General features: G+C 52.1%; 5 protein-coding genes across 5 annotated transcripts; 2 read left to right on the forward strand and 3 right to left on the reverse strand.

The window, feature by feature from the left end:
• Positions 1 to 199: 199 nt before the first annotated feature.
• On the reverse strand, positions 200 to 2,107 carry CDEST_02334 (Putative RNA-binding domain superfamily; the record flags this gene model as incomplete). Its single annotated transcript, XM_062918493.1, is given in 2 exon segments — positions 200 to 343; positions 359 to 2,107. 2 exon segments carry the CDS (start codon positions 2,105 to 2,107, stop codon positions 200 to 202), a joined length of 1,893 nt encoding a protein of 630 aa, XP_062774544.1.
• Positions 2,108 to 4,553: 2,446 nt separating this feature from the next.
• Positions 4,554 to 6,583, forward strand: CDEST_02335 (Putative cytochrome P450; the record flags this gene model as incomplete). Its single annotated transcript, XM_062918494.1, has 4 exons — positions 4,554 to 5,487; positions 5,626 to 5,642; positions 5,712 to 5,886; positions 5,959 to 6,583. The coding sequence occupies 4 exons, from the start codon at positions 4,554 to 4,556 to the stop codon at positions 6,369 to 6,371; spliced, it is 1,539 nt and encodes a 512-aa protein (XP_062774545.1). The 3' UTR covers positions 6,372 to 6,583.
• Positions 6,584 to 6,661: 78 nt separating this feature from the next.
• CDEST_02336 (Putative serine hydrolase FSH, alpha/Beta hydrolase) lies at positions 6,662 to 7,330 on the reverse strand (the record flags this gene model as incomplete). The annotated part of the gene is made up of 1 exon (XM_062918495.1): positions 6,662 to 7,330. One exon carries the CDS (start codon positions 7,328 to 7,330, stop codon positions 6,662 to 6,664), a length of 669 nt encoding a protein of 222 aa, XP_062774546.1.
• Positions 7,331 to 8,155: 825 nt separating this feature from the next.
• CDEST_02337 (Putative cytochrome P450) lies at positions 8,156 to 10,232 on the reverse strand (the record flags this gene model as incomplete). Its single annotated transcript, XM_062918496.1, has 6 exons — positions 8,156 to 8,348; positions 8,413 to 8,576; positions 8,661 to 8,926; positions 9,018 to 9,183; positions 9,253 to 9,339; positions 9,453 to 10,232. 6 exons carry the CDS (start codon positions 10,230 to 10,232, stop codon positions 8,183 to 8,185), a joined length of 1,629 nt encoding a protein of 542 aa, XP_062774547.1. The 3' UTR covers positions 8,156 to 8,182.
• Positions 10,233 to 10,704: 472 nt separating this feature from the next.
• On the forward strand, positions 10,705 to 19,134 carry CDEST_02338 (Putative Acyl transferase domain superfamily, phosphopantetheine binding ACP domain, thiolase; the record flags this gene model as incomplete). Its single annotated transcript, XM_062918497.1, has 4 exons — positions 10,705 to 11,025; positions 11,084 to 11,462; positions 11,551 to 15,575; positions 15,670 to 19,134. The coding sequence occupies 4 exons, from the start codon at positions 10,705 to 10,707 to the stop codon at positions 19,132 to 19,134; spliced, it is 8,190 nt and encodes a 2,729-aa protein (XP_062774548.1).
• Positions 19,135 to 19,308: the final 174 nt, after the last annotated feature.

The following is a 19,308-nucleotide window of genomic DNA, read 5'->3' on the forward strand; positions in this document are numbered from 1 at the left end:
ACCCTAAACTTCCCGGAAACAAGACGCCTCCAACATTGAAGTTCAGTCAGGGCCACTACACGATGCATCGCGATGCCATGCCCACCTCCCGACCCGATGGTCTGGTTGTACCTACGACCCACCCGTGCTCGATCGCCATCATCTCGTTCTTTTCGGTCGCATGACTTCCCCTTCGAGAGACCTCATCCGGATTGAAGCGTCAAATGGAGCAAGGGTCGGTGCCGTATCGCAAGGACCAAACGGGAGATAGGTCGCCGCCCGGAGGATACATGGCCTTGATGCACTGGCGAGACGTCTCGGCCTGTGAGCGCCAGCTGCCGAACCGGATCTCGACGTGGCCCATCTAGCTGTTGAGAACATGCGTGATGATCTCGTCAATGTCGTATTCGAAGTTCTTGCTGAAGTGCCGGAGAAGCGTGACGGGGTTGACGAACGAGGGGTTCCCCTGGATGATGACGACGCGGGAGTGGTTCCCCTCGACGTTCTCCTCCGCCTTCTTGGTCCGGTTCAGACAGACGCGCGCGACGTAGCCGCCCACGATGAGACGCCGCTGCGGGTCGCTGCAGTGCGCGAGGAACTTCTGGGCCGCCGCCAGCTCGAAGAAGACCACCTTCGCCGCCGACGTGGCGTGGTCGCCTGCCGGCGGGCTGATGACACAGGCCCAGATCCGTCCCATGCCGCGAATCTGCCCCAGAAGCTGGTTGTGCGTCACTCTCGGCGGCAGGTTCGTGATCCAGAACGCCACGTTCTCGCTGTCGGGGATCGCGGCCGACTGGTTGCGCGCGATCGAAGCGTCGCCCGCGTAGTTGGGCGAGATCCCAAGCCGTCGCTTCAGCTCCCTCTGGCTGTCGAAGTCGGGATGATAGAATGGCCGGGTCACCGCGTTCATGGGACGGAAAATGCCGGTGGGTGCGAATTGGACGGCGCCTTCGCCCGCATCCGCACTCGCCGTCTGATTGACAGCATTACCAGCCGGCAGCCCCGAGCCATAGCTGGCAGTAGACGCTTGACCACCGGTGCCGTTGCGGGGAAGTGAGCCGTTGACTTGGTTCCTCCCAGGCGGCATGTTGGTGGTGCTCTGGACCGAGACGAGCTGCGGTCGTTGACCCGCAGCTTGGTGTGCAGGCCCCGCGCCACTTGGACCGTTGTTGAAAGGGGGCAGAGGGAAGCTGGTGATGCCAGACCCGCCGTAGGTGGCACCGTTTGAGCTGCTGCTCAAGGTAGCTAGAGGGAAGTGAGCGAGGCCGGATATGGCGTTGGGTCGGCGGAAGTTGTTTGGCGGAACGCCGCTTGTAGAGGGGCCGGGGGCCACGGGCTCTCTGATGGCGTGCTGAACCTGACCATCATGGGCTCGATCACGAAGACGAAGTGGCGGAATTCTGCCGGTGTGCGGCTGTAAAGTAAGGTTCAGACTGTCGCCGCTGCTGAATCGGTGGTCTTGGTGGATTCGATTTTCAATGTGGTGGTTGGACGTATGGTGGGCAGAGAATCGGGTGCTTACACCAAAAGGACCAGGGCTATCATTTGGGGTGGTCAAGGAACCGGGCAGCCCGGCTGATGGGTTAGCTGGGGGACTGGGTTGTGTTGCGCCGTTGTCGCTGTCTGGGCTGTCTTCGTTGTCTTCGTTGTCTTCGTCGGTGACCGAGACATCCTGCATCCAGGAAGCGTTTGATGGCTTCACGTTTGGAGCTGTGAGAAAATCGCCGACGCCTCCAGCGGCCGGAACACCTCCAGAACAAACAGCAAGCAGAGAGAACTGCTGCATAGGCATATCGAGGGGCTCCTGTGCACTGAGGGGCAAATGAGCACCCGGCGTGTTGTTGTAGTCGATGATTTGGGTGTTCTGGTCCATGATATGGCTAGAAGATGTCGATCGTTTGAGATTGACCGTCAGAGCATTGGTCTGGGTGACGCCAGGTGCCAGGTTGAATCGAGGCAGACTGAAGCTGCCAGGACGCGTGCCGTTGTCGAGAGAAGAGATGTTGGCGTTGACTGAGACCGATGTGTTGGGAGCGTGGCTATGGTTGATGTCACCAACCAGGGAATCGGGCTGTTCGAAGAAGGCGCTGCCCTGAGGGTGGTCAGGTGTGAACCGGGTACCAGACATGGTGAGTGAGGTCGTCTTGTTGACCGGCGAACGTGGGTGATGCGAAGTTTGTCTGAAAGTGCAATCCAGTCAGCATACACAGGTAGGATATGAAGCTTCCATACCATTGGTCTTGCCTTTGGAGAACAGAGCGGTCTTGGATACTTGCAAGCCAGTGTTCAAGGAAGAAGAACCTTTGTTCTTCGTTGTAGTTGCAGGTAAGATGTCATCTAGAGGAGGACCGAATTTTAACCTGATGCTCATGAGATGTCGATCGTAGAAGGTGTTTTGGGTGAAAGTAGATTTGAGGTGTCAGGATTTTGGGGTTTCGTCGGATGAATCTGGGAGAGGAAACGATCTGATCATGGGAGGAATGGCGGGGTTTTATGCCAGATGAATGAGGTAGAGACAGGACCAAGGGAGCTGGAGGCCAGGTGAGAAATGGTAAGTCCAGGCAGATAGAGAAAAGCGAAGGACAAAGTGCTGGTGAGAACTTGAATCGAGTTGCAAGAAGCTTGACTTACGGTTGTCTTCGATTGCAATCTTCAGGTGAAAGACAGGGCTTTCTTGCAGGTAATTTCAGAGGTTACTGTCAAGGCCGGACCAAAACAATGTCTGCCTAGAGGTGTCTGCCCAGCAAGATCTAGCTGAAGTAGGTGGTTGCTTGTGGAAAAGAAGCGATGAAAAGGCCTAACTCAGGCAGAAGAAGTAGGCTGAACTTTGCTGTTGTGAATTTGAGAGGAGAGAAACCAGGAGAAGGAGAAGGTTAGGGAGGTCAAGGTAGAAAGGGACCTTGGCGGGATCACCTCAAAAAAGGCAGGCACAAGGTAACAGGAGTTGGACATTTTCTGAAGGTGAAGTGATAGTGGCGAAGGGTGAGACAAGGTGGGCTATCTTCAGGCAGGGTGAGGTTATGTGAGAAAGAGATAACAGGTAGAAGTAAGAGAACTGCAGGAGACTCTGAAATAGGAGGGGGGTTCAGTGGATAATCAGGCAAAAGACTTATTCTTATGTGTGAACTCAAACTGACAAAAGAAGCCTGAGACATGATGGTTTTCAAGACGATCAGGTGCACCTCTGATGTGCTTTCAGATGATGATTGTAGGAGGCAAAGGAAGAATGTGCCTAGGTACTAGCAATAATAGCTGACTATGGACAGGATGAGATGGAATATGAAATCAATAGGAGAAGTATCTACAGAGAAAAGGTGCCACTAGAGGGCAGGAGCATCTTATTATTTCATGTAAATTGAAGAAGAGATATTGCCTGTCTGCTATGTTCTTTCTGCCAGGAAAATGTCTTCAACTAAACCTGCTGAGACCAGGTGCTTGCAATTTCTCCTTTAAGTTGGAAGAAATTTTCTTTTACATCCAAACTGCTGGCTGTGAAAGATGCAGGATAAACTGATGAAAGACACTTGGCTGCAAAGAAGCAGAATTAAAGAACCAGAGAGGGAACTCTAGATAATTCGATTTAGGTCAAACATAACCATAGCAGTTTAAGCATATAGAGTTAGTAACCTAGATAGAAACAGTTGCCTGTTCTTACTTTAAAGCTGCATAGTGCTAGTACTTAGCTATTTGCTGCTACTGTTGTTGTTATTGTATTGTGTAACTAATCCAAACTCTTGGATCCTGTTCAGGGATACATTATTCAACTCAGCGTTTTTGAAATGGAGCTGAGAAAGCCTTTTTAAAATAGCTTCATTAACCTAACATAAGAAGCATGATATCCTAAAGAAGCAGATTAGATTGTATTACAGCATTAAACCGCTTATGACAGTAATTTAAACTGCTCATTCTCTTCTGGCATTCTGTTAGTACATAGTGTCACTCTAATAGGAATAAATATCTTTTTAATAGTAAACAGGTAGAAAGATGGTTAGCAATAGAGTAAGAGGAAGAAGGCCTTGATTGGTCTTACCTCTTAGTTCTATGCAACAGGGGATACCTACCATCTACAGATTGTTGGTAGTAAAGGAGGGGGGAGCCACTTTCTAGAAGTCTACAACCCCTCAATCATCTTGTAAGCTAGAGGTTTCACTTGAGTAGGTAGTAGGGAGTGAGTAATAGGTAATAAGATTGAGGCTGATATTTGTGATAGCCTGTAGGATGCGCCGAAATAAGGGTTGCTTACTCAGTTACTAAGCATTGCAGACACAACGGCATCACTTACCTACGTATTTCTACATTTGCATCCATAAGAAAACAGGTCTGTGTTGCTAAATATCGCACACTTTGAGAGCTCATAAACCTTACACAAAATTGCTTAGCGTCACCTTTAATCACCCGAATATGGCTGTTTTATGCATGCGTGGAGTTTATTTATTCTCCGGGCTGCCGGCGCGCATACACTCCACACAGAGTACTTCACATCTCACAGTCACTCTGCGCTTCATTAAATGCAATCGTTTACAGAAAAACACATTTCCTGAGCCACTACTTTTCCACATCTTACATCAATAGGGATGGCCAGTATATCATCAACAGTTACTAAAGCCTCTTTAGTAGGCAGTATAGGATTGTTCCTATTCTGTTTGATAAGTTGTCTTGCAAGGGGTTGGCCTTTTAGCAAACGTCCCACAATCGACGTCCCAACGGTTTCTCCCCGCCCCAACTCACTCTTCGATTTTGGATCACTCTTACTCCAAGGCTACTTTGAGCATCCAAACAAGCCATTCAAAATTGTCGGGCCAAAATCGGATCTTATTCTGCTACCCAGGCAATATGCTTCTGAGTTGGGGACTTACAGTCATCATCAGCTTAGTTTTGGGGCGGCCATCCATGATTTCTGGATATCGAAACACACCACTTGGAGGTACCACTTGGACGACGAGACTGGGCGTCAAACCCTCATGGGAAGTCTGAAAAGAGATGGTGCGCATGTTGTTTCGGTCATCGACGAAGAAATCGAACAGAGCTTCAAAGAATGGGAAGACGGGTACTTCCAATCAACAAAAGACAAACGCCACACCAACCGGAACACGTCCGATGGCTGGACCGAGGTCTCGATGAACCCATGTCTTCGGCCGTTGGTCAACCGCGCCTTTGGAAGGGTTCTGGTCGGCGCACCGACGTGCAGTGATCCAGACTGGGTTACCGCCGCTAGCGGCGTTGGCATCAAACTGATGCTAGCGGCTCGAGACCTTCGCGGATTCCATGCCTGGCTGCAATCTATCATCAAGCATGTGCTACCGAATTATCGAATCCTGATGGCGGCACGGCGGAAGCTCGCGGAGAAGATTGCTCCAATTGTGAAAGAGCGTCTGCTCCAGGATAGAGCACTGGAACAAAGACCCCATGACATGATTGGGTACCAGCTTCAGCACTCGGCAGGATGGCGGGCTGCCGATGTTGACTTCCAAGTTGGCCAGATCTTTGATAACGTGTTTGCTGGAGATAGTGAGTACCAATTCTTCTTTTGGACTTTGACCTTTCCCTTGGTGATTCTTGCCGTTTCGTCATGGCTATGAAGATTTCTATTTCCAGACGCTACCATCGTTGCCCCCTAAACAGAATTTACTAACAACAGCTCAATAGATCAAATCGTCAATGCCGTAAGTCAATCGCGCTTCATAAGGGCTCTCCGAGTAACGTGCATCCTATTTACAACTAATCATACCTAGCTATTGCAATGCGTTTACGACTTGGCGTCGTTACCTGAATGTCAACAGCTCATGCGAGACGAGGTCTGCAATGCTCTCAGCCAGAACGAGGCCATCACTCTGGAATCATTGTCGCAGATGCCCAAAGTAGACAGCTTCATGAAGGAAGTGATTCGTATGAGACCGGGTACTTTGAGTGAGTTTACCGAGAATGCGTGGCTGTAAAACGGCTCGAAGCTCTTCGTAAGCTCTAGCTGATTCGCAGTAGTTGTCATGGCTCGGAAAGCCCTCTGCGACGTCAAACTTTCAGACGGCCTCATTGTCCCTCGTGGCGTGACAGTGGCAATGCCTTCGTTTGCCATAAACCACGACCCGGCCGTTTATGGAGAGGACGCCGCATCTTTCAAGCCGTTTCGATTTGTCGCCAGCGATAACACCACTCCCTCGCAGGCGGCTTTCGAGTCGATTTCAGGGCCAGGCCTTGATTTTGGACGTGGGAAGGCTTCTTGCCCTGGACGCTACATCGCCCTGTGGACAATGAAAGTCGTGCTTGCACGGTTCATTCTTCACTACGAGGTGAAGTTGAAGCCAGGAACAAGTCGACCGGATGACATAGCGGCAGGGGTACACAGAATTGCAGATTTGGCGGGTGATATGCTGATTAGAAAAATAGTTGCATAAGTACCGATCATGCGGGAGACATCACAAATGGATATAAAAGACGTTTATTGGAGATTTAACAACTTGAAAGCAATCAAAAATTCTCTTCTTCGTTGGAATTCTGCGCCTTGTCTTGCGTTGTATTGCTGTTGAACATAGAAAGCCTTCATTGAATAGGACCAGGGCAGTGACACAGCTCACCCGCAGATTTTTTTCTTTTCACTACAGCAAATGGAACCTACTTCGATCTAAATGAAGGACATCTGTTGCACGTAATTTGAATTAGATACTTATAACTAAGGAGTAAATCCTTAAGTCTTGGGTATCATCTTTAGGATAGTAAGCACCATCTCTTCGACCTGCTTCTGCTCAGAGGGTATCTTGTGCCCATTGTCAAACTCCAGACACGTCATCAAGTTCCTATCGAAATAGGTGTTTAGGAGTTTGCTCTGGCTCTGCCACTGGTCTTGTTTGCCCACGACTGATAGAACTGGGACCTTGATTGGTTGCTTGCTGCCGTTTGCGCCTAAAAACCTTGTGGGTGGCCCAGTCCCATTGATTAGGACTCCAAACTGAAAGCGATGCCACATGGAGAAGGGATTCCCTGAACCGTCTTCTTGGGAAGCAAGAATTCCTGCTACCACAGCTGCAGCAGAAGAAAAGCCGAGGATCCCTATAAAGCTTTCGGGGCTGTTTACGTCGTTGATGTTGTCTCCGAATTCGTATCTCAGATCTTCAAACATCTCGATGATGCCCGCTGTCATGGCCGCTGAATCAGTGAGATCGTCCTCGACAGCGTCTTGACCGTCGAGGTCCCGCGGATCGTTAGGACACCAGCGGTAGAAAGGACCACAGTCGTCAAAGAAGGGTGACACGCCGTAACCCGGGTCGCATTCAAATGGCCCGGTTGCGTATATGAGCTCAATGCCGTGCAGCTCCAGGGCTCGTTTTAGATGCCGCGTTTGGGCCGCGAAGACCATTGCATTGGTCCCGTCGCCATGGAGACAAAGAATACGCATTATCTCAAACGCGCTACGTGGGTTTTTTCTGCGTGAAGAAGTCTTGCCTCATAAAACACAGTTGTAAATAAGGGCGACACCATTGAAGTTCTGCAATGAGCTATTGCAAATGTCTGTTTCGGTAAGAAAATAGGCTACTAAGAAGGCGGCAAGGAAATTTAGAGAGTGATTCTCAACGGCAAAATAAGACACACGCATCTTTTTCGATGGATCAAAGAAGAACGAATCTCGGGAGGTTTTTTCTTCAGCGAGGCTCCATTATTTTGCAGTCATAGGAAATGCCCGAGATAACGTAGGTATTTGACAAGTGACATGCAATTGCACGTGCACTTCAGCGCGATCTTCATAGCCCCTCGGGCCAGACAGGAACTTGGAGAAGGTAGAGCACGGTCTCACGTGTGAAGAATCAGTACGAAGAATATATTAACAGTGCTGGTTGCTACACAGGTTGCTTGACGTTGACGACTGGTGTCCTCAACCAACTTGCTACTACTTGCAGCATGGTCGTTAAGCTTCAGGCCGTTTCTTGTTCACTGTGAAGTGGAATAACATGATCTACTTTTTAGTATTTGTGGTGTATTGCTGTAAAAAACATTAGGCTGGTCACATGTTTTGGTGTGATCGATGGACTTTGTGGCGGAAGCTCGTGAGGTAACTACTTTATTCGCATCCCGAATTCTGGACCAGCAAAATGCACACTGGGCACATAACGAACTGATTGCTCGTATCATTCTCAAGCCTGAGGGTATTTAAATTGAAAGTGTTGTATAGAATCAACTAAATAATCCCGTTCTCCTCCCCGCGGCTATGGATTCAATGCTGGTCTAGACGATTGGTAGTAACCAACGTCACTTCAAGAGGAGAATCTACCAGCAATGTTACAAACTCCCTGGTTCGGATGGTTGTGTTGTCGACTGCAACCGGCTGGAAGTTGTAGACAATACTTGCAATGACCACTCGTTGCATAGCTAGCGTCAGACTGTGTCGTTTCTGTTAACACTCATTGCTAGGGTAATATTTCGGTACATTCCACACAGACTTACTTTTGTCCAATACACTGTCTGGTGCCTCTGGAGAATGGTTGAAGATGGGCCTCCATCTTGCTCGAATGTTTTGGCGGTAACCATCGCGTGGGGTCGTAACACTCGGGGTTAGGGAAAACTGTCTCGTTGTAACATCCGTAGAAGGCCGAAGTGGCTATAACCGTCTACAAGATGCTTCCCCGTTAGCAGTTCAATTTCCAACAAATATGACACATCAGTGGAGTTGCTGGAGGATGGAAGGTAAGTACCCCAGGAGGAAAGTGTATTCCTTTGTAGTTCCAACCCTCTGGAGGGACGACTCGGGGCATATGGCCGCGAATAGGGCAGGACACTCGCAACCCTTCTTTGAGAACAGCGTTGAGAAGAGGTAATGCAGCAAGGGCTTCGATACGAGGAGGCTTTTCAAAGCCATTCATTACTGGTCGAAGTTCATCTTGAAGCTGTTTCCACAGGTCTGGCTGTCTTGCTAGCCAATGAATGCCAATTGATAAGGCTGCTGCTGTCGTATCGGCTCCTGAGACCAAATATCAATGCCAATAACGCGGATAGAATGCCATGATTTTCTTCTAACAGCGTAGACCACTCGTTTTAGCGCGTGCACCTACCGGCTGCCAATATCACAATCCCGTCTGAAATAATTTGCCCATCCGATGGGCTATATCCGCGTTTTTCTTGCCACTGAGAGGAGACAAGGTTCGAGAATACACAAGGAACGACCTCGCGGAGGCCTTTCAGAGCCGCCCTGTTTGCCTCCAAGGCTTTCTTGGCGTACTAGATTCAGGATTAGCGTCGATCTCGAATGGCTGTCTTGGGCAGTGGAACACGAAAAGGATACCCTACCTGTCCTAGAATCTTGTTTGGAACAAGCGATGGCACCAGCGGTGCAATGTAGGGAATCAAGGCTCGTAAAAAGGGTATGTGCTGGAACTATGCAGTTAAGAATTCGGTAGACGTTAGCCGCCAAAGCCTTTAGGCTTTACCTTCCGAGAAGTCGATCATCGCTTGACAAAAGGACGACATAGAGAAGGGGCGCAGCTTACATATATCACACTCTCGGCTGCTACATCAAGTATCTCGAATAAGTCCGAGTGGAAGGTGGGTAGGCTCTCAGCACAGTGGCCAAATGTCCACGTTGTGACTACATCCAGAGCAAAGCTGCGAAAACACCTGCCGAGACTCATGGTGAGGGTATTGGAGGCTCCACCCTCGTGCTTCTCCGCTCCTAGCTTATTGTCCATGCCTTCCATCATGGCTTCACATTTGTCCCACAAGAGCCGCTGCGCATCCGTCGCACTGACTCTTGTCTGTGAAAAGGCGGGTGCCAAGAGACGAGAGTGTGCAGCGTGAGTCTGAGGATCCAGCTCGGTGAAGATGCTGTATGCTGTAGAGCTTTGGAAAGCCTTGTAATGGTACGCCGGCTTGACCCATGGATTATTCTGAGCGTATATGGTATTGTTGGCATCGACATCGTCGACTGATACCTCGTTTGGCGATATGCGAACAAGCGGGCCTGAGGGTGTTCGTGTGAATAACATTGAGAGACAAATTCGAAGACATGAAAGGCAAAATTGCGAGATAGATTCCTTGCCCGTACCTAGTTTCCGATGGAGTTCTCGAATGTGATTGTGGGGATTTCCATGGTAGTCGTGGTAGAAAAGCCACAGCCGAGAAATCTTGGCCAAGAAAGGGCCTGGCACACGTCGGAGGGGGTGGAAAAAGACATTGTAAACGGAGCGCAGAGATGCGTAGGTAAACAGAAGAATCAGGGATACTGCTACACTTTTGGTGAGAATCACCTGTACATTTTGGAAGGCATTCATTGCGACTGAGTTATCTGTTCAGACTGCACTCCAAGACCATGGTATGCACACCCTAGTACCCAGAAATTGGACATATTGCAGGTAACGCGTGACAGATAAAGGTCACCGAAGCTCGGCAAGTTGCGGGCCAATGCGACTAGTTTCGGTAAGTTGAGGGAAGAATAAGTAGATCCGGACATGAGTCTTGAGCAGCTGAACGTAAAATGTTCCGGAAACGTTACTGTGTTACTACCTACTATTTCCCCCGTCCCGGGTTGTTTTTCACACATATCGGACGAATCATTGCCATGCACTCTGAACTGACGTCGAATGTCATGCGGGTTGGGAATATCGGGTTTAGACAAATGCCGGCAAGGCCCGTCAAAACCCCATATCTGTAAATGGTGGCAAAGCTCAAATTTACTTTCGTGTTAAACTCCCTACCACATCAAACAGTTCATTTAGACAAGAGAGTTGCGAATTTTAGCCCAAAATGGATACAGAACCGTCCTTGGGGCACAGAGCTAGTTGCCGGCAACAAGAGAAGATTGCTATCGTTGGCATTGGATGTCGGTTTCCAGGCAAGGCATCGAGCCCTTCTGCTCTCTGGGACTTGCTCAGCAATCCGGTCGATCTCTCTACACCCATTCCTCCATGGAGGTTTAACAAGGGCGGCTTCTACCATAGGGACGCCTCGCACCATGGAACAACGAACAGTATGGGCTCCTACCTCCTTGAGGATGACGACGTCAAAATGTTCGATGCCCAGTTCTTCAACATCGCCCCGCAAGAGGCCGAATCCATGGATCCTCAGGTAAGAAAGAGTGAGAAATGAAACAGTGCCATGAATGCGGCTAACTCTGGAGAATCAGCATCGCTTGCTGTTGGAAGTGGTTTACGAGGGTCTGGAGGACGCGGGGATTTCTCTTGAAACGACGTCTGGCACCAACACCTCGGCCTACGTTGGGCTAATGTCAGCAGATTGGCAAGATCTGCAGCTACGAGACGTTGATGACGCCCCAAGGTACCTCGTAACGGGAGGTGCGCGTAGCATCGCAAGCAACCGGCTGTCGTACTTCTTCAACTGGCACGGACCGAGCGAGACCATTGATACGGCCTGTTCTTCCTCACTTGTGGCTATTCACCATGCCGTACAGTCACTGAGAACTGGCGAGGCTAGCATGGCTGTGGCAGCTGGAAGCAATCTCTTGCTAGCACCGGACATGTATGTCATGACAAGCAATCTAAATAGTAAGCTCTCTTGCCAGCCAGCCAGCCAGCCAGCCACCCAGTTCTACCATGTTTACCGTAGCATCTGCTAACCACTGTTCTTGTTTAGTGCTGTCATCCAGTGGAAGATGTCACATGTGGTCATCTGACGCAGATGGCTACGCTCGTGGAGAAGGCGTCGCTTGCGTCATTCTCAAGACATTGTCGAGCGCCCTTGCCGCTGGTGATCACATCTATGCTCTCATTCGTGAGACTGGGGTCAATCAGGACGGCCGGACATCGGGTATCACGATGCCTAGCTCTGCAGCCCAGAGCCGTTTGATACGCGACACCTATGCGAGGGCTGGCCTGGACCTCACGCGCAAGGAGGACCGATGCCAATTCTTCGAGGCCCACGGCACAGGCACGCCGGCAGGAGACCCATTAGAGGCCCAGGCTATCTGGGATGCCTTTTTCCCGGATGGAGAAAAGGCATCAGATGGTGCCATCGCTTTTCCGGACGAGTTTTATGCTGGTTCGGTGAAAACAGTAATGGGTCATCTTGAAGGCTGCGCTGGGCTGGCAGGCCTCCTCAAGGCGACCCTCAGCATTCAACGCGGGCTCATTCCGCCAAACCTGCACCTGAGCACTCCCAATCCCAAGATAGCACCTCTTCTGGGCCCAGGGAGGATATCGGTGCCAACCGAACTTATACCTTGGCCCCAGAGAGAATCTGGTGGCAACTCTACCAAGCAGGCACCGCGGCGTGCATCTGTGAACTCGTTCGGGTTCGGGGGAACCAATGCCCATGTCATCTTGGAGTCACTCGACGACAACGAAGTCCAACAGAAAAGCTCCTCTGATGTGATAGACGGCGTCCGCGAAGGGTCCAAACCAACTGCGCCAGTCATCATTGTACTCTCTGCCGCCTCCGAGCCGGCCCTCGCCGATTTGACTTCTCGATACGCAGACTACATCGAAAAGCACCCGGGAGTGGACCTCATACGCCTGGGTCTAACAACCCAAAGACGGCGGACCAGACTCGCACACGGCATATCCTTCACCGGAAGAACAAGAGCAGCGCTGGTCCGACAGATGAGAACAGCTTTCCAAGCATTCCTCGACGGCGGCAAGATCGGCGTCATGTCGTCCCCAAACCGGCCTCTCAGCAAACCCGTCGAGATACTAGGCGTCTTCACAGGCCAAGGAGCGCAATGGACTGGCATGGGGGTCAAGCTACTGGACTCATGCCCGACTTTTGCCCGCACCATCGCCGGTCTCGATGATGCTCTGGCCAAAACCATGGCAGAGGAAGAGTCTAGGGATGGAACCACCAAGCCGTGGTCGCTCATTACCGAGCTCAGAGCCCCCGCAGCTACGTCCCGCGTTGGAGTGGCCGAATTCGCACAGCCGCTCTCCACGGCCGTACAAGTTGCTCTGGTTGATGTTTTACGTACCGCCGGAGTCAACTTCTCCGCAGTCGTCGGGCACAGCTCTGGCGAACTAGCAGCTGCCTATGCGACTGGTTTGATTTCAGCTGCTGATTGTATCCGGATGGCGTACTACCGCGGCCGGTTCTGCATGTTGGGTCGCAGCCCAAACTTTGACACCGCCACCAACGATTACAAAAAGGGCGGCATGGTAGCCGTCGGCCTCTCGATGGACGAGGCACAGGCACTTCTTGCCGAGGACGAGCTCAGTCTTGGCGGGCATGTCATCGTGGCGTGCAACAACTCCCCCAAAAGTGTTACTCTCAGCGGGGACCTCGAGAAGCTTAGGGAGTTGAACGCGGTTTTGCGAGAGCGAAATATCCCGTCCCAGATGCTCAGGGTCGATCAAGCGTACCACTCGCCGCACATGGCTCGCGCCGGAGTTGCGTACCAAGAGGCTTTGGCGAGATGTCGGCTCGAAGCACCGCCGCAGCACCCTTCGAGCAAAGCGTGTACTTGGGTCTCGAGTGTGTACCCCGACTGGGACCCGATTACCACTCAAGACCCAGATGCGGTGCCGGAATCGGTCAGAAATGCGCAATACTGGGTAGAAAACATGATGTCTCCTGTGCGCTTCCGCGAGGCCCTCGAAAAGGCCGCGCCGCTCGGGGAGACTTCTCTCATCCTAGAGGTCGGCCCGCATCCCGCGCTTCGCCGCCAGGTTGCAGATACGTGGGCTGCGGCGGGAAAATCGTGTCCATACCGTGGAACCCTCGCCCGGGGCGCCGATGACTCTGAGGGTCTAGCTGGCCTTCTCGGCTTCCTGTGGCAGCATGGTGTGCCGGTTGACCTGAGCATTCTCAATTCGGCACCCAGCTCTCAGCAGTTGTCGAAGGCCCCGGTCAAAGGCTCGCTTGCTTGCACTCCCCTTTCGGGGTTACCAACCATGCCTTGGCAGCACAACCGTGTCTACTGGCGAGAATCTGCCAAGTTGGCCCAGTTCATCCATCGAGAGGAAGCGAACTGTCTCCTCGGACACTGCGTCAAGGGCGAATCGAGCTATGGCGGCATTCAGCCCATTGATACAGTGAGTTCGGTTGCAGCGGGAGGGGGCTTCAAGATGCTAAGAGGATGGAGCTGGCGACAAATCCTCCGTCTGAGTGAGCTTCCCTGGCTTCATGGCCACAGCGTCCAGGGTCAAATCGTGTTCCCGGCGGCAGGCTATTGTGTCATGGCGATGGACGCTGCGAAGCAACTAACCAAGGGTCTGAGGGGCCTTCCGGAAACCGGACTGGATACGGATCTTGAGCTCGAGGTTGTGGAGCTTCGAGACATCGAATTTGGCCGAGCGGTTGTATTCCCAGACAAGGGCAACGAAGGGGTGAACATCTCGCTGCATCTACACGACATCCAATTCAGAAACCAACGCAAAGACACCAGAACTGGAAGCGGTGCAATGGAGCTGTGCGCCGCCTTTTACATCGAGGCTCAACCTACTGCTGTCGGCGAACCAGGCCGCTCCAATGTCCCTAATGTGGCATGCTTTGGCCGCATTGTCGGCATGCTAGGATCGTCTTCGCGCAATTCCGGTTTTTCAGATGCAATGCCTCCCTATATCAAAGATCCCGTCTACATGCAGTCTCTGTCGGCCTCCGCAGTGTATGAAGCCTACGCTCAAGTCGGCCTGGAATATTCAAAACCGTTCCGGGTCGACACCATGGAACGATGCCTTGGCCGAGCCAGGTCGACTGTAAAGCATGCAAACGTTTTACCAGAGGGCCCAGCAAGCGAAGACAGACCGTCCGAAGCAGAGAATTTGTGCTTCCCTGTGGCGTTGCTTGACAATGCCTTCCAGACATCTCTGGCAGGCTTCTCTGCGCCGGGGGATGGCAGATTGTTGGCGCCGTACCTACCACGCATCATTCGGAGATTACGAGTTGACCTTGCCACTTACGAGACCATGATAAATGCCGAAACCTGCATCCTTCTCGATGCCACGCTTCAAGGGCGTGCAGAAACCAAAGAGGGAGTGGAACACTCTGAAGGAGGCGGCACGGCCGCATGGGTGGCCAACATTGAAGGCGTCATCATGGAGTCACAAGGTGACTTGGCCGAGACCCATCGTATGATACTCCAAGTCGAGGACCTTAAATGTGTCAACCTCCTTCCGACCCACGGGCCTTACCAGGAAGGCATCTTCAGTGAAGAGATTTGGAGTCCTGACACGGAAGATGCCTTGCAAGAGTTTTCTCTCGAAGCGGATGGACCTGGCGAGAGAGACGCACTGGAAGTGGTCGAACAGCTGACACATTACTACATGTGCCAGGTGTATGAAAGTTTTAGTGCTGATGAAGCGCATGATGAAGCCAAAACACCATGGTTCATACGACGGTTCTGGGAGTGGCTTCATCATCGTCTAGCCCAGGATGGTCACTCTGCATATCGAAATCCATGGCGCAACGATGACGGCCGCGTCGAGCGCCTCATGCGGCGTGCCGAATCAGCCAAGCATCGCGTCGAAGTAAAGATCCTGCATGCCGTCGCGCAAAACATCCTGAGGGTGATGCGACAGCAGGAAGGACCAACTATCCTCGAGGTCTTATTACAGAACGATATGCTCGCACGGCTGTATACCGAGCCTGTCATGTATGCCCGCGCGAACCGCTATCTTGGCAGAGTAGCGGGGGCGATCTCGCACCAATATCCTCGATGCAAGATATTGGAGGTAAGCTCTCAAGAGTCAAATTTATCACTCTCTCACATATTGCATGTCCGAGACGCTCAGACTTTCTGAATGATTCAACTGACACGCTCATCAGATTGGTGCAGGCACGGGAGGTGCAACAGGAGCCATGTTCAACGGCCTCGACGGGGCGTACAGCTCGTATACGTTCACCGACATATCGAGCAGCTTCTTTGTGAAAGCTCAGAACAAGTTCAAAGACGAGGTCGACCGCATGGTTTTCAAAACGCTGGACGTGGAGAAGGACCCAGCAGAACAGGAATTCTCGCCGGCCACGTACGACGTTGTGGTCGCCTCCAACGTTCTCCACGCCACCAAAGACATTGAAAAGTCTCTGACCAACGTCCGGAAGCTTCTCAAGCCAGGTGGATTCTTGCTCCTCTTGGAGATCACGGATGTTGACAAGGTTCTCGTGCCTTTTCTGATGGGTGCCGTTCCCGGCTGGTGGTTGTTCGAGGACAAATGGCGAGCGGGCACATATAGCCCACTTCTCCCAGTATCCAAATGGGACCAAGTACTCCGACAAGTTGGTTTCGATACGGGGACCGAGTTCGTGTATGATGACATGGAAAATGAACACCTGTCTAGTGTCATGGTTGCACGAGCGACAGATCAAGAGTGGAACGCCTTCCGGAGTGGCTCGACAACCTCCAAGACTGCTTTCAAGACAGACAATCTCATGATTATAGGCGGGCCGAACAAACCTAGTGGCAAGGCCAGCTCCAGCGGTCGTTTGGCAACTGGTGTTGTATCAGCATTGTCCCAGTTCAGTAGCACCGAGGACCACCGGCATCCTCTAAAGATCGTCACGTTCGACGGCCTTGAGGCCGCGGCGGCCTCCCCCCTCCTCGGGAATAGTCTGATACTGGTCGTCTCGGATTTTGACAAGCCGGTGCTGGACGACACAAAGGCCGCAGAGTGGGAGGCTCTCAAACACATCTTCACCAGGGCAGGTCATGAGATCATCTGGGTTACGCGGAAGAGAATCCGTGGCGATGATCCAAAGCAAAACATGATTGTGGGACTGGGGCGGTGCGCTCGTTTCGAAAACCCGGCCTTGAAGCTCCAGTTTGTCGACCTGGATGATGAGAACTGCGTCGACGCTATTAGGACTCTGGCGTTGATGACATGCCAAGCACGCGTTTTGACGCCTCCCGCTCGAGACGCCGGGTCGGACGATACGGTCTGGCTGCATTCGATGGAGCCCGAGGTTGCCATCGAGAAAGGTCGACTGATGCTGCCGCGTCTCGTTCGTCTCCGCGACGCTGACCAGCGTTACTTGGCGCGTCGAGCGGGCCTCGTGCCAGATGACGAAGACCAAGAAGCCGAAAGTGATGCGGACGAGGACCAAGAAAGACACCGTTGTGGACCTTCTAGGGTTGAGACTCTGTCACCATCGAAGGAAAGCGTGGGTAGTATGCCGCATCCAGACCTTCCGCAACTATCTCCGCCGCTGTCAGTTGATGAAGGTTGCTTTCCTGGCTCCATCTCTGACCGAGAGCTTCGTCTCTCACACCCACATGGACTTCGACTAAACGGACCACACGAGGCTCCCCTATTCATCTCGCTCTCGAGTCATGGAGAGTCTGGAAAGGCCGTTGTGATATCGACACGCTGCCCCGACGATCCGGCCATCGCCTCGACTCAAGCCGGTGCTTTTCCCGTGGGCGCCCCAGAAGAACTTTTGGCATCAACAGATGCTGAAGAAGCATTCCTCGCGGCAGTTGTCCAATCTGCTGCGGCCACCATGGTCTTCCAAGCCACGGACAGTTGCGGGAAAGCTTCAGCGGCCATTGTGGTGATAGAGCCGAACGCTGCTTTTGAGCATCTCCTCACCCAACTTGCAGAACGATATGGAACCCACTTATACGTCGTCACGTCTAGAACGCCGCCGCAAGGAAGATACCGCAGCAATACTGACGTGTCATCGAGCTCGGTGGCTGTGAGTTACCTCCACCCAAGACTTTCAGCCCACAAAGCGAAGACACTGCTCCCCAAGGATAGGGCCGGTGTCATCGTGGACTGCACCTCATTCAGAAGCCCTGACCTTACTACCGACGCCCCTTACAACGCGATAAACTTCAAGTTCCCCAAGCATTGGAAGCGCTTCAGCGAAGAACAGCCTCTGGCATGGGTCAACAAGAGTTGGCAAGCTTCAGCCCCCGGTCAAGTTCCTTTCCCTCCTTCGAGCCTACCAGTATCAACTAGCGGACTGTCCACTCTTGTTAGAGATGCGATCGCACTGGCAGTAGACATGGTATCAACGTCTGAGGCTCTCTTTAAGACCAACAAAGTTGCCATGCTTGACTGGCGTGCCGAAACAAGGACAACGATGCCAACCCAAAAACATGGACAGACCCAGACCCGTCTTCTTCCAAATCCACGAACTCTCTTCTGCCCGGACAAAACTTACCTTTTTGCCGGCATAACCAGCGATCTCGGACTATCCATTGCCAAGTGGATGGCCGAAAACGGCGCCCGATCGTTTGCCCTGACCAGCCGCAGCCCAAAGATTCCACCCGTGTGGCTCCAGGAGATGAGCAAGCTCGGCGCCCAGGCGGTCCGCGTTTTCAGCATGGACGTGACGGATCCAGACTCCGTCACCCGCACATGCGACACCATCAGCAACTCCATGGCCCCAGTTGGAGGCGTCGTATTCGGCGCCATGGTTCTGAAAGACACTCTGCTGGAGAATATGCCCCTCGAAACCCTACAAGCGACGATGGCCCCCAAAGTCAAGGGCGCACATCTCGTGGAGAGTTATTACCGAGACACCGAACTTGACTTCTTCATCTTCATGTCGAGCATGTCTGCCATCGTTGGGATCAGGGGCCAGTCCAACTACTGCGCAGGAAACATGTACGGGCGGGCGCTGATCGCCAATCGTCGCGCGCGCGGCTTGGCTGCATCGACAATCGATCTCTCAACCGTGTTTGGGGTTGGCCATTTTGCCAATGCGGGAGCCTCCAACCTTCAAACAGTCCACGCCAATCTGGAGGGCTTTAACACCCTGGCTATCGGCGAGGCCGAGTTGATCGATTCCTTTCACGAAGCCATCATGCGGGGGCCACCGGAGGCGTCGGCCACTGGGGAAGTCATCATCGGGCTCGGCTCCGAGACGGCCATGTCTCCTGACCAACCTGTCCCGGCTACTTGGCACGATAACCCTCGTTTCGCAAACTTCACAGCGCGTGCTGATAGGCGACATGGACCTCGGGGAGGTGCCGGGACGGGGGCAGGGGCCCGAAGTGCCGGGACTGGCAGAAACGTCCGCGAGGAGCTGGCACGCAGCACCACAGAGGAAGCGCGGTTGACGACTTTGAGCACCTGTTTTGTCGCTCGGATCCAAGAGATTATGCAGCTCTCTGCGTCTACTCTAAGGATGGATGTTCCGCTGACGGATTTGGGCATTGATTCACTGGTCGCCGTTGATTTGCGTGGTTGGTTTTTCAAAGAGTTGGAGGTGAGCGTACCTGTTTTGAGTATTCTCAACGGAGAAAGCGTGAAAGATGTATGTCGAACAATACTCTCGCAAGTATAAAGTCTTCAGGTTTAATTAAGGAAGCATGATATTTCAGTTTGTAGTAAAGACGTATAAACCGTCGGACATTTCCTTCAACTTCATGGTGCAGATAGGTAGCCTAGTAACTAGCATCCCGGTTTTCTTATTCAAATTGGGTTCCGTCGAATTCAAAGAAGAAACATAAGTTTTGAA

The sequence above is a fragment of the Colletotrichum destructivum genome, chromosome 2 (assembly GCF_034447905.1).
Source record: "Colletotrichum destructivum chromosome 2, complete sequence".
Classification (NCBI taxonomy): Eukaryota; Fungi; Ascomycota; class Sordariomycetes; order Glomerellales; family Glomerellaceae; genus Colletotrichum; species Colletotrichum destructivum.